This window comes from Ostrea edulis, chromosome 4 (genome assembly GCF_947568905.1).
Source record: "Ostrea edulis chromosome 4, xbOstEdul1.1, whole genome shotgun sequence".
NCBI classification, from domain to species: Eukaryota; Metazoa; Mollusca; class Bivalvia; order Ostreida; family Ostreidae; genus Ostrea; species Ostrea edulis.
The window spans coordinates 40,376,918-40,390,912 of record NC_079167.1 but is presented as its reverse complement, the minus strand read 5'-3'; the positions used below and the strand labels follow the sequence as shown (position 1 = coordinate 40,390,912).

General features: G+C 35.3%; 2 protein-coding genes across 3 annotated transcripts; one reads left to right on the top strand and one right to left on the bottom strand.

Annotated features, from left to right (window-relative positions):
* The first annotated feature begins 1,184 nt into the window (after positions 1 to 1,184).
* Positions 1,185 to 10,802, top strand: LOC125670374 (uncharacterized). 2 transcript variants are annotated; one of them, XM_048905491.2, is made up of 4 exons: positions 1,185 to 1,243; positions 1,331 to 1,370; positions 4,508 to 4,634; positions 6,912 to 10,802. In XM_048905491.2, exons 1-4 carry the CDS (start codon positions 1,221 to 1,223, stop codon positions 10,535 to 10,537), a joined length of 3,816 nt encoding a protein of 1,271 aa, XP_048761448.2. In that variant the 5' UTR covers positions 1,185 to 1,220; the 3' UTR covers positions 10,538 to 10,802. The 2 variants fall into 2 exon arrangements, with proteins under 2 accessions (XP_048761448.2, XP_048761449.2); XM_048905492.2 differs by lacking the exons at positions 1,185 to 1,243; positions 1,331 to 1,370 and adding an exon at positions 4,197 to 4,351.
* Positions 10,708 to 13,057, bottom strand: LOC125668996 (uncharacterized). Its single transcript, XM_056161368.1, has 3 exons — positions 12,608 to 13,057; positions 12,114 to 12,548; positions 10,708 to 10,722 (listed from the first exon to the last, which is right to left on the bottom strand). The coding sequence occupies exons 1-3, from the start codon at positions 13,055 to 13,057 to the stop codon at positions 10,708 to 10,710; spliced, it is 900 nt and encodes a 299-aa protein (XP_056017343.1).
* Positions 13,058 to 13,995: the final 938 nt, after the last annotated feature.

The following is a 13,995-nucleotide window of genomic DNA, read 5'->3' as shown; positions in this document are numbered from 1 at the left end:
AATTCAAATACAGTTCTTATAACAGTTGAAGCAAGGATGCACAGGTGAGCAGCATGACTCAAGGACCCGTCGGTTACATAACAAAAAGCTTTTGAAATTAATGATCATAGAAGTTTTATTTTGAAAAACAAAAATGGAGATATTTGGAGAAAATAATCCCCATAATTACAAATAGCACCGTCGATGTCTTTTCAAATAATATTAATTAAAAAATACATTATCTGGACAACATATACTACCGGAAATTAGAGGCAAATATCAATTTTTAGAAAATTTACTATATCACGCTGTCGCTGGTAAATTGACGACATGTACATTCGTTATCATAATCCTGATATTTTACAAGATAAATTGACAATAAGTACATATTTCAGCTTGTCTCCATGGTAATATAAACCGTTACCTGTGATATTTAACATTGAGCAATTGTAACTACCTGTATCTTAATATTTTGAATATAGATGTTCATTTTTTAGTTATTAAAGCATTTCTTTGACGTTGGTAAACTGGGTACATAGAAAAAATTTCATTATCGTGTGTTCTAAAGACTTGACTAAGATAACATTTTATTCCTGTTTGAAAGATAAAAGTAAAACCCGAGAGTGTACAATTACGTTATCGCTTGCAGGAAGAGGAATCGGATTTATCTAATTACAAAGTCTGTTGCCAGAATCTGGTCACGGATAATCCACAGATTGCCTTCACATGTACACGTGTCATTCTGTAACCTAAAAAAAACTTAACCAAAATAAAGTCATTCATTTTTCTATTCTTTCTTCATATAATCTATATATTTTCAAATATTATACAAATCCATATCTCTCTCTCTCTCTCTCTCTCTCTCTCTCTCTCTCTCTCCAGTTCTCCGTCATATCTGATGTACAAAACGTTAAAAGAAACAAACTAAATAACGAAATGTATCTAAAAACAAGAAAACTTGCTGAATGAATGCGAGACTTTTAGTTATATTTTGAGAATTCAATAAAAATCAAATAAATACAAATCCACACTTCGTTTTTCTTGACAATGTACATACAAAAACACTCTATAAATTTTATGACACAATAAGTTTGTTAAACATGTGATATAATTTATTTTTGAATGAATATTTTCCTCGTTTTAACAACTTATGTTTCCTAATTGTTTTGCATAAAAGGGTATTCGTCTTGATAATCTTTTGTATATTAGTTTACATCCGGACGGCGAAAGTTGACACTGCAATGGAAGACCTGCGGGGGATTTGGTATACTCGTATTTGCACCAATCTAAAAACAAGTATGTACATTACTTAAGATAATAATAAAATTATATATATTTTTACTTTTTTCAGCGACACAGAAGACGAATCAAGACGTAAGTCACAACACGGGGTAGGTTTCCGAGATTTTGGTAGTACGTCCAACATTATTTGAAATCATTCAGTCATAATGAACTGTGTAATGTGTTAATCTACATCTGGTAGGTTGATAATTCCATTTGTTGTTGTTGTTTTACTTTTAATAAGTTTGAAATAATGTTAAATGAATGATACATAATAGAACACTCTCATTTTGGAGACTAGGGCATGAGAAATGGTCAACATTGTAAACCTTGTCAGAATAAGGAGGGTATAACGATCGCTGGGTTTGGTACAGATGAACTTGAAACTGAGACTGATTCGCTAGTTATCAGTGACTGTTACTTTCATCCTGGTATTACATTTATGTGTGCTTCTCAAAGTTAATTGTAACATAGAAAAAGGGAGATTGTTAAGTTTATGAGTTTAACGCCGCCCATAGTAACTCTGAAATCTTGTTCTCTTTCACGTATTTTATTTAATGCGATTACTACCCATGCTTGTCGATTTCACAAGCATAGATCAGTTGAGTACAGTTACACTGTAACTATGGCTGTCTTTAGTCAAAAATCTATGATTCTCTCTATTTAACGATGTGAGTTGTGAAAATACTTATATCATAATTAAATGTATGAATCGTAACAAAAGTACATTAAACGGTACATAATACACCCGTGAGAAAGTGATATAGTATGTTTTTAAAAAAACATTCTGTTTTGTGATACTGTTTTGTGACAATGATTAGCAAACACAACCCCAAAAAATGCTAGGAGTTGTAGAACTTTTAGTATCAGCCATCATCAAGCTGTGATACACTTTCTTTTGTAACATATGAATAAAGGGAAGTCAACAATATATTACCTAATCTTTTAAATTTTCATACCTATACAGGGTAGCTTATTCCGAATATATATAAGGTTAACCTATAGATCTGAGGATTATAGGTTTGAACCTCACAGAATTTGAATCTTTTAATATAACAATAAAATGTGCTTTTGCAAGAGTTTATGCAAAATATATTACTTCAGTTCAGTATTATATGAATGCAATATTTTCCTTTTTATTATGAATTTCTAGGTTTTTCTTCATATGTAGAATCAAAATCATTGCAATACGTACATCTCGAAAATTGTTACATCGGACCTAGCTTTAAAACTGTATAAAGACAACTAAATATCATATTTCCTCAAAACCGACTAAGTTCAACAACGTGTAATTTTCTCAACAGCAAAATTTGAAAAAAATTGAAGAATATCAAAATCCTTGTTACATGCACAATTCAATACCCATACAAACTCTCTTTGAAATACTTGTTAGACGGACAATTCCTGTAAAACGAAGAATTCTGTGTAGAAAATATTTCTCCAAACTTTACCAAATTCAACAACATGTGAATATTTCAAACATCAAAGAAAATTAGAAAATCTTTGAGAATCAAAATCCTTGCAATACGTACATCTCGAAATTATTACAGATACCGTAGCTTTAAACTGTATGGAGTTAAAAGGAAAACCCATACACTCACTTTATCATATTTCCTCAAAACTGACTTAGTTCAACAACGTGTAATTTTCTCAAAATCTGACGAAAATCCAAATCCTTGCTGAAAGCACATCCTTAAAGCGATCTTAGCTTTAATTCTGAAAATTATATTTTGTTGTAAAAATGTTCTATTATGATAGTTTTGTATAATAAGATTTTATCAAAATAAAGATTTCGGTTCTATTGAGTATAGTGTATTATATAGAAATCAATTTTTGTACGGGGAAACAATAATGTAATTTTGCTTCATTCAGAGCCTCTGAATGGGTTTTCTAACGCAAATATCAATAACTTAAGTCTATAATCCTTAGTTTTGTGTCATAGATATAGTAAATCACAGTATTACAACACATTTCTAACACCGAAATAACAGTACATATACATGTAGTATTGCTTAACACACACACGCACTCACACACTCTGTAAAATAAAAAGGTCATCACTTGAAAATTTGAGAGCTAAGCAGAGTTTAAATGTATTGAAAATATACATATCAACAAAATGATGCTAAAAGTGAAGATATCAAATGTAGCCCATAACATGCAGCTTTGGTTTTTATTTACATAAACTGTTAAGTAATTCCTAATAATGCTTCAACGTCAAGTGTAATAAATTTCTGAGTATGAAATACCGATGCAGGAAGCTGGTTGAATGAGGTATTTTTAAAAACAGTCAACAAAAAATTAAAACCCGTGTCCTGTGACTTGTGCGATGTGAATCATTGAGAGGTTTGTTTATATAGAATATTCAGATTGAATAATTTCACTCTTCAACCATTGAAGCTCTACTTTCAGAACAAAGAACTGTTATATAACATCCGTGTACCATGTTTAGCATTTCTTCATATAAACATACATGTATGTGTAGGTCAAAAGAAAGCAATATCGGATATAAGATTCTATTGGTGATTCTCATTAATAGAATCTTATATCATATCCGTCGTATTTGAAAGTCTACAAGTGGCTATTAAATGAAGCACCGGATGGAAGTTTTGCACTGAAATCTAGCATTTCTCTGTATTTTTAGCAAGTGTTGATTATTTTGAGAAAATCGCGCATGTCTCTTAAAAATGGATTTTGATCTTAAAGCAAAACCAGAACCTTTAGCAGAGTGTATATACAATTACTTCCACCCACATAGTACCTCTTTACCCACCAACCCCGAAACTTGGACACCTCCACTCTAGGAGAGGGATTACTCAACTTCCAATCCTTTGACGTATATCCATAACATATGTTCAAAACAAAGCTCAATTATTGAATGTCTACCAATTTGTCAAATGACGATGAGTGCACGTACCGTATTCGCTTTAAACCTCTTGTTGCGTGAGTCAGAGGTACATAATGGTATATAAAATATTGTTGACGAGCCTAGAGTACCTCGGAAACGTCACAGTCACCCATCAGACTAGTACATAGATGTACTTAAACAGTTTTTAAAAATTGTGTTAATGTGAAATATTGGGGTTTAAAGGTATGTGAATCAAATTGAATGATATTGCTTTCTGTTTTTCTTTTGATATATTAGCATCTTAAAATTATATACCCGGTAGTTGCAAGGTACGTAAATGCTTTCTGCCTCGGGTACATACCAAATGTTTGATTTAAAATTGTAACATTTATTTTGCAGACGATGAACAGGAGATTGTTAGGTGTGGTGGCGGTGGTAGTATTGGTGATAGTGGTTATCTTAGCCATTTCACTACCTCTTGCGCTGAGAAAAGACAACCCCTCACCAAACAATCCAAGTCCTCTTTGTAAGTCTTGTTTTCTGTAAAATATACCATTGAACAACGAAGGTTTTTAACACATATTCAAATGATGAATTTGGTTTTTCAATATGTAAGCAACTCTATAGCAAAAATATATTGTCATCTGGAATGATTGATTGTATCTTGTTTAACGTCTCTCTCGAGAATTTTTCACTCATATGGAGAAGTCACCAAGACCGGCGAATAGCTTCAAATCTAGGCTTTTGCTTGGTGCTTACGGCCATTGAGCAGTGAGGGTTCTTTAGCGTGCCACACTTAGTGTGACACGGGACATCTGTTTTTAAGGTAATCTCCGAGGACCCGTGACATTCACACCTGACGCCGAGCGTTTGGCGATGGAACTCACACTACCTGTTTTAATGACTAAGGTCTGTCGCGGCCGGGATAATTCTTTTTCTTGAAATTGATGATAAAGAAGACTGAAGTAGGTCACAAAAATGATCAATATTACATGAAAAGGTGAAGATGACGAACAGTGATCAATCTCATAACTAATATAAGCAATACAAAATAGAAAGTTGGGCAAACACGGACCCCTGGTCACACCAGAGGTGGGATCAGGTGCCTAGGAGGAGCAAGCATCCCCTGTCGACCGGTCACACCCGCAAAGTCACAAAATCAGTGTGCCAATAACGGCCTAACAATCGGCATGAAACACGTCAGACAACATTTGACGCTATGACAGAGTGTATGGGCAAACTAGATCGTTATAACGACCATCAAATTTGCGAAATGCTGATTTTAAACTAGACTGTAGAAACCCCTGTACCATCAACTTGTTTGTCAGTAGCCTTCCTCGATTTAAAATCTGACAATGCACAGAACAAGCTCTTGTGTATCGAATGAGAGATATAAATACCACATGGAGGTGATAATGGAATATTGTTACATAAATATGAGAAGTTGACGATGGAGAAGCTCAAGTCATCCCGTTTGTCATAAAGTTGAGTTGTTAGTTTGCCGTTAATATCGAATTTCAATAAATATCTAAGTATGAAGCAGAAGTGTACGACTTTGTGGTGTTTTATTTTGAATTCATAGAGATGAAAGGTGAAGATAACGAACAGTGATCAATCCCATAACTCCTATAATCAATACAAAATAGAGAGTTGGACAAACACGACCTCCTGGATATATCGAATCGACATATGAATGAAAATTATTATTGTTGATAAATAAAACGTCGTCGATATATCTAAATGTCGAAGGCTTTTGAATAAATTCTGCTTCATAGGAATATAAAAACAGGTCAGCTAAAAATGGAGCAATTCGTGCTCATGGGAATTTCAACAGACTGTTGGAAGACCTGATCACCAAAAACTGAAGCATGATTTTCAAAAATTTCATCTTTTGAAAAGGCAGTTGGAGTATAAGTACGATTACCAAAAGTGAAATTAATGCCAAGTTCGTTTAAAAGAAAGGTGAACATAACGAACAGTGATCAATCTCATAACTCCTACAAGCAATACAAAATAGATAGTCTGGCAAACACGGACCCCTGTACATACCAGAGATGGGATCAGGTGCCTAGGAGGAGTAAGCATCCCCTGTCGACTGGTCACAACCTCCATGAGCCCTATATCTTGATCAGGCAAACGGAGTTATCCGCAGTCAAAATCAGTGTGGCAAGAACGGCCTAACAATCAGTATGAAACACGTCAGACAGCACTTTACCCAATGATAGGTTGTATTGGCAGGCTAAATCAATATACAAATGTAACGACCATAGCATTTGCGAAATGCTGACTTCAATCGAGACTGTTGAAACCCCTGTACCATCAACTTGTTTGTCAGTAGCTTACCTTGATTTAAAAACTGATTATACGCAGAGCAAGCTCTTGCGTATCGAATCAGTTGAGATATATAAACAGCATATGCAGGTGATAATGGAATATTGCTACAGTTATAATACTGAGCCTTACAAACAAAGACAATACATACTGTATATGTTACAGGCGCTACAGAACTCTCTTTCTTTCCGGGATTACACAGAGCGGTAATTGATAACATGTGATAACGATTCGGAAAAGAGTGTTCAGTGGATATAGAAGTATGGGATGGAATGAATTTTTGATTTGTAAAATACTCATTAAATGATAGCTTCTGAGAGGTCCAATTTTGTTTGGGGAGCCTTAGATTGCGGGAGTTTGTCTTATTCTTTTGAACGCTTGTTTCGCCATATACATGTACATGAAACCATAAGCTTTACTACCTATTCATGAGTTCAAAGCGTTCACTGTTAGGCATTACTGTATTTTACAGCATCATGTCCATCTGGGTACACCGGGCGGTTTTGTGAAGAACCTGTCTGCATTTCCATGTGCCACCAAGGAGAGTGCGTGAGTCCAAATAAGTGCAGCTGCGATTCTGGGTGGACCGGTAACGCCTGCGACAAGGCAATTTGTGAGATGCCTTGCACAAGCCACGGTAATTGCACGGCTCCCAATACGTGCTCCTGTGAGGATGGATGGCAAGGAATGACATGTGAAATGCCCTTTGCGCCAGGATTTACTCCCAGCATGAGTTACGTCTATAACGTTTCTATTTCGTATACGATGGAGTGTGACATTATGATGAATACGGATTCTTCTATTCCAAACGGTCTAGACATTCAGAATTTTCTTTCCAATGTTAACATAACCTTTTCCGTTTCTACGATCCAAATAAAGTCAAATAGTTCCATTTCGATGTTAAAAATTCTGAACGCAACGTGTTTTTCAGATTTAGGCAAACAGATTAAGGAAACTTGCAATCAAGAATCCGCATACAATTTATTGCAAACAAAAGTTGTGTTTTCTCAAAACCTAAAAACGGGGAAAATTGAGAATATCTATTACAATTCTTCTACTGAAGTGGAAGCTAACTTTATAGCACGCTTACTTCGCTTTATAGACTGTAAAACAGCTCCATCTACTGAGAAGACTGAAGAGGTGTCCACTGTTAATGGTCGACAACTGATCTTACTTCGTCATCGGTCAAAATCTCAATCTGGCATGCAATGTTTTAATTTCAAAAGAATGATCAAAGATAAAGATATGGTGGTTACTGACCAAGAAGAAAAGAAAGTTTGTATGGGAGAATCTGGAGCCCCAGAAATAATCACGATGTCAGAGGCCTTTAATATTGGCAAAGACATGAAATTAGAGAAAAGTTTAGCAAATGAGGATGAAATGAATGCGTCACCATTGCCGTCTTTTAAAGGACGTGTGACTGCTGTGGGTTCTCTGCATTCCATGGGTAGAATGACAGATGATGATATCGAAGAGGAATTAAAAAATGTTTATATTGCATCAACAGCTGATAACATGTTTTCTACAGTAGACGAATTCGCACTGAAGGATGTCTCTACTCATGAAGAATATAAAGACAGCAATATATTGCCAGATATCGAACGCATCCTTCGTCACCCATCCCCAGACCGTCGACTCTCTCTTGGCCTTGACCTGGTGAAAAAAAGCAAATCTGTGATCTCTGTCATCAGAAAGATGCTTTTTTCGAACATCATTCCAGATACAGAGTCAAGATCACTGCTTGTAGCGATTCTCGGATCCTCGCAGACTACTGTTGGCCAGAAAACCCTGTTGCAGATGCTGGATGCCAAAGAGAGAGTAAAAGGTGACCATTATCTTGCTCTTGGTTCTGTGGCACAATTGGCAAATCCCACTGACGACATAGTTTCCGTAATTAGTAGGTTTCTAATGCACTCTAAGGACACCGATGTGAAGATCCGTTCTGCTTTAGTTCTTGGCGTATTAGGGAGCAAAGGATTTCAACACAGAGTTGTTCCAATCCTTACTAATGCATTACTTAATAATGATGTCCCCCACGAAGAAAAGTGTTCGTTGATATCAGCTTTAGGAAATACTCATTCCGAAAATGCACATCAAACTTTGTCAAAATTTGTGAACGGTAAAGAAACTCTTTATGAAATTCTAAGCGTCAGAGCTCTTAAAAATATCCCAGGACGAAAAAGTTACCAACTTGTATTAGACACACTCTTGCAAACAAGAAATAAGAAAATGGTTATACAGTGTTTAAAGACATTAGAATACAAAGGAAAATGGATCAGTACGAATGACTCAAATTCAATTCAACATATAGCTCATGAAACAAAAGACATTGACATTCTTAGCGCCATGAGAATTATGTTTCTACAACTGAATGAAAAATGCACAGGGGAACAAAAGCAAGATTTTCAAGCAAAAGCAATGCAAATCAATAAAATCATTGTAGAACTTAAGAGTTTTGATATGAAAACATTCGAAGTAAAACAAGAGACACAAAACTTTGGTGTATATTTCCAGATGTCGGTAGACTCTCAGATACGAGGCTCGGAGTTCGATTTCAATGCCGATGCAAATCTTGACGTAAAAGTATTTGGTAGACGTGTGAATGTTCTAACAGCTGGATCCGCTAATGGTCTGGTTGATACAGACATGTTCATGTCGTCAGTATTTATGACCTTAAAATTATTCGGAAGAGAATTCGATTTATTCATGAAGTCTTGGAAATTTGAATTAAATCTAGGCCTCGCAGCAGGGAATCCATGCCTGGCGAAGAACGGAGTCATTAGGCATACTCTTTCTGAACACTTTAAGTTCGACGAGTACGATTTTAAATATGGTATCTTCAATTTCGCGTCTGTTACTTTGAAAGTAGGACTAAGTGGGCGTGTTTCATTTGGATATGGATTCAACATTATTGGAAATGATGGCGACATGTTACCCCAGCAGCTAAATGTCATTGCGAGACCGGAAGCAAACGCGACGGTGACTCTGGACACTAATGTCAATGCCCCTCTAGTGAAAGTCGGGGTACGAGGAGAATTGTCAGTGATATCAGGAAACGTTCAAACAAATATTGCCGTAAACTTACAAAACAGAACATTTTGCCATTTCATCGATGTAGATGCACACTTCTTAAAAGGTTCATTGTACGTCACCGGACACGTGGGATTTTCTTTCTTTAAAAGGAATTTCAACGTAAAAATATTTAGCTGGCGAGGAAGAAAGATTTCAAAAACTATATCTGAATCGTATTGTTGTCCGGACGCTTTCCAGCTGTCCACTAGTAGGACGAGCATTCAGAGTTATGACACGTTTTATTCATTAACAAATTCTAGTATGGAGTCTTACCAGAGAAAGATGTCCGATGCTTTATCGGTACTTAATTCAATAAATACTTGCTCCAATACGGTTAAAAGAAACCGATGTCCAGTAAGACTGGTAAGAGATTTACTGCGTCGACGACTTCACGTTTTCGACCTTATGATGTTGAGGAAATTAATGTCGGAAAACCACTTTTTATCTATTAGACATATAAAACCTCTCCTGGTCACTATTACCGGAGATTTGTATGGAGTGAATAAGATCGGTGATGTGGTTCATATATCTGTATATGGCCTGGTTACAAAAGTGAGGTTGTCTTTTGCAAATCTATTAGCTAACCTTGCGTACACACCAGAAATAGGTTATACTCCTGTACAAATGGCAGATGAGCGAGCTTTGCATCAACATCCGGGTAGATCCTTGATACAATCCACCAATAAAGTACTTGATTTCAGGCCATACTGCTCCCGAATGATGGCAGTCTGCGAGAATATAAAAATGGGGAAAATGTATCATGGTGAAACGATGGTTTTTACCGAAAACAAGAAACTGGAAGCTATCAACGACAAAGAAGCTTGCTCAGCATATGTAAAGTCAAATGGAGTACGATTTCCACTCTACTGTGAAGCATATCCATTCTCCTTCACGTTACAGGGTGGAGCTGGGGCAACGGTGATGTCGGTAAATCAAATGGAACGGAATGTCAAAATGGAGGCCATGAATGCTTTTATTAGATCTTCAAACCTCAAGGGTGGCGACAGTTTCATTGTATTGGTTTGACCTTAAGAAGAGAAAACTTAGACAGTCATTATTCTTGTTGTTTGTATTCCGTTTTGTTTTGTCAAATAAAATGTCCCAATTTACGTTCATTGTAAATCATGAGAAAAGAGTCTTTTGTTCATGTAACAAGATGCAGGAATAGTGTTTCATAATACAAACATGGGAAATTTTTAGTATTGTTCATGCTGTAAGCAGGTTAATAAATGAATTAATTAATAATTTTATAAAATGTCAGTATATTGAATAAATTAAATGCCTTTCCACACAATTTTTATAGTCGTTTTTAGCTCACCTGAGCTATAAACTCAAATGAGCATTTCTACTAAGTTGTGTGGCGTCCGTCTGTCTGTCCGTAAATTCTACACATTTTCTACTTCTCATGAACAACAGGGCCAATATCAAACAAACTTGCCATAAAGCATCCTGGGGTAAAGTAAAATCAAAGTTGTTCAAATGAAGGGTCACACACTTTTCCAAGAGAAAATTGATAGTGAAAATATGGTGGCATCTTATTAATATTTTTCTCTCGGGAACCACTTATGTGAAAACTTCCATAAATGAGTAAATATTGTTCAAATCATGACAATCGGAAGTGGAGAGATAATGCAATAGGGGTCAAAGTTTTACATAAGGATTTATCGGAAAACTTTCTAAAAATCTTCTTAAGACCAACAGGGCCATGGTAACTCATATCTATATGCAAGTATCCTCAAGGTTGTTCTGGGGTGTAGGTAGCTGCAGAACTGTAGCTCTCTGAAAAAATATTTTGACATAACAGAGAGCTACAGATCCACCCCTTATAAAAACCTTTGATTTACGGCGCACAAAAAGCTGTGCACGGTTGAGGCCTTATATCGTTATATTCTTGAGTTGCTATCTCATAAATTTGAAATAAAACAAAATTCTTAACATATTTTCCTACAATACTTAAAATTGTGTCCAAACATACCTTCAAATATTCATTAAAGCCCTATACGACCCCAAAACTCCCAGCTTTAAATGATTTCGTTTGTTGACGTAGCCATGTTAGGTACCAGGTCAATTCGAACCCTGTTGTTGTTGGTATATATTCATAAAATTCGTTATATGTTATATATTCGCTCTTCATTTATCATCAATACGATTAATTTATAGAAATTAAAAAATATAGTTTTTCTAAAGGTAAAATAAGCTCTTGATTCATTAAAATCCTACAAAAGTCCTTAATATTCGTGTGGCAGGGATGGAGACCGGACCAGACTAATGAAAGCCGCATTGCCGTGAGTTTAGCTATTTGAATGATTATTATTTAAAGACATTGGGATGATATATTATTTGAAATATTTAGCTAAAATATTTGTGGGGATATTAGTTCACATCTAGACGTCATTGTACAAGTATGGAAATTAACCAGGATTCGAATTGACCGGCTACCTATTGTGTTTGTTTTACGTGGTATATATTAGTTAGTTTTACGTGGTATATATTGTTAGTTTTACGTGGTATATATTGGTTAGTTTTATGCGTACGCCAATATGTTGTGATTTGCACAGGCGAAATCTGAGTCTCGAAGTACTTTTTTATACATATTTCGTACCTGTGCGTATGTATCTGCTGTAGAGGATAAGGACGTGAAAATGTTTCCTTCTTGAGAAAACTTGTCACCATTGATCACCGTGATTCCTTCCAATTTGTCCACCTCTTGGTCATCCATCATCAAGATGTCTTCTGCTCTAGGTGGTAACACTCGATCCTGATATATATTTCCATTAGGAAATACAAGCTTGTTACCAACTATCTTGGTTTTGACATTTTCCTCTCTGTACTTGTTGTTCATTTCCTGCAGTTTTTTCTTGTTCTCATTCATCTGCAGCGGCGTTTGCGGGGTTATGTAGAAAGGCATGTCCGAAAGTCCCGATGTTTCTCTCTTCTGTCGGATTGCGCTAAGGATACGATCCTTATTACTAGAGTTTTGAAGTTTTCCTGTTATAGTTCTGGGCCTTGTACTCCCCGAGTTTTTTTTTGTCCGTTTCTATGAATACGTACGAAATTTACATCTATTTGCAAGTGTTCTTTAATCAATCCGCGAACTTTGTGCGATAAATCTTCATCTTCTTCCTCTGGTAAGTTATGGATCAAGATGTTGTCCCTCATCGATCTGCCTCTTAGATCCACCACTTCGTTTTCTTGTTGGGTCAGTCTTCTGTCCAAGTTAATTACAACGGATTTTAGAACTTGCAGCTCTCTACGTAGGCAAAAGTTTTCCTTTCTTAGACTTTCCAACTCTGATGTGTTATCTTCAAACTGTTGGCCCATGTACTTAATCCGCTCATCGATGCCATCTTCATCCCACAAATCTTTATTAATATTGTCGATAGATTTTTGAAGTTGACCGATATCGTCTAGTTTTCCTGTTATTGTCTTTAAACTATCTTGGATAGCGGACATTTGACGATCTGTACCGCTGGTATTGAGTTCTGACCGAGAGGCATTTTTATTATTTCTTAACTTACGTGATGTGTGCTCACCTTGGGAGGCCATGGTTTAGAAAAATAAAGTTATCGCAAAGCACCTTTTTCGTATCCACAGAATTTTAGCACAGTATATTCCTGTTCGAATACAAACACCACTGCAGTATATGGGTAACACAATATTCAGATTTCACATCACATAAAGACCAAATTCCCTCCCTGGTTTAAACTGTGACCGTCCTGGCTATTAGTCACGTGATTGGTCTTATGTGGTATATATTGTTAGTTTTACGTGGTATATATTAGTTTGCTTTACGTGGTATACATTGTTAGTTTTACGTGGTATATATTGTTAGTTTTATGTGGTATATATTGTTAGTTTTACGTGGTATATATTGTTAGTTTTATGTGGTATATATTGTTAGTTGTACATGGTATATATTGTTAGTTTTACGTGGTATATATTGTTAGTTTTATGTGGTATATATTAGTTTGCTTTACGTGGTATATATTGTTAGTTTTACGTGGTATATATTGCTAGTTTTACGTGGTATATATTGTTAGTTTTATGTGGTATATATTGTTAGTTTTACGTGGTATATATTGTTAGTTTTATGTGGTATATATTGTTAGTTTTACGTGGTATATATTTGTTAGTTTTACGTGGTATATATTGTTAGTTTTACGTGGTATATATTGTTAGTTTTACGTGGTATATATTAGTTAGTTTTACATGGTATATATTGTTAGTTTTATGTGGTATATATTGTTAGTTTTACGTGATATATATTGTTAGTTTTACGTGGTATATATTAGTTAGTTTTACGTGGTATATATTGTTAGTTTTATGTGGTATATATTGTTAGTTTTATGTGGTATATATTAGTTAGTTTTACGTGGTATATATTAGTTAGTTTTACGTGGTATATATTGTTAGTTTTACGTGGTATATATTGTTAGTTTCACGTGGTATATATTAGTTAGTTTTATGTGGTATATATTGGTTAG

Coding starts and splice junctions, on each gene's coding strand:
- LOC125670374 (XM_048905491.2), top strand. CDS start 1,221: ATGGAAGACCTGCGGGGGATTTG. Junction 1,244..1,330: donor GAAGACCTGCGGGGGATTTG/GTATACTCGTAT, acceptor TACTTTTTTCAG/CGACACAGAAGACGAATCAA. Junction 4,635..6,911: donor AAACAATCCAAGTCCTCTTT/GTAAGTCTTGTT, acceptor TGTATTTTACAG/CATCATGTCCATCTGGGTAC.
- LOC125668996 (XM_056161368.1), bottom strand. CDS start 13,057: ATGGCCTCCCAAGGTGAGCACACATCACGTAAGTTAAGAAATAATAAA. Junction 12,549..12,607: donor ATGAAGATTTATCGCACAAA/GTTCGCGGATTG, acceptor ACGTATTCATAG/AAACGGACAAAAAAAAACTC.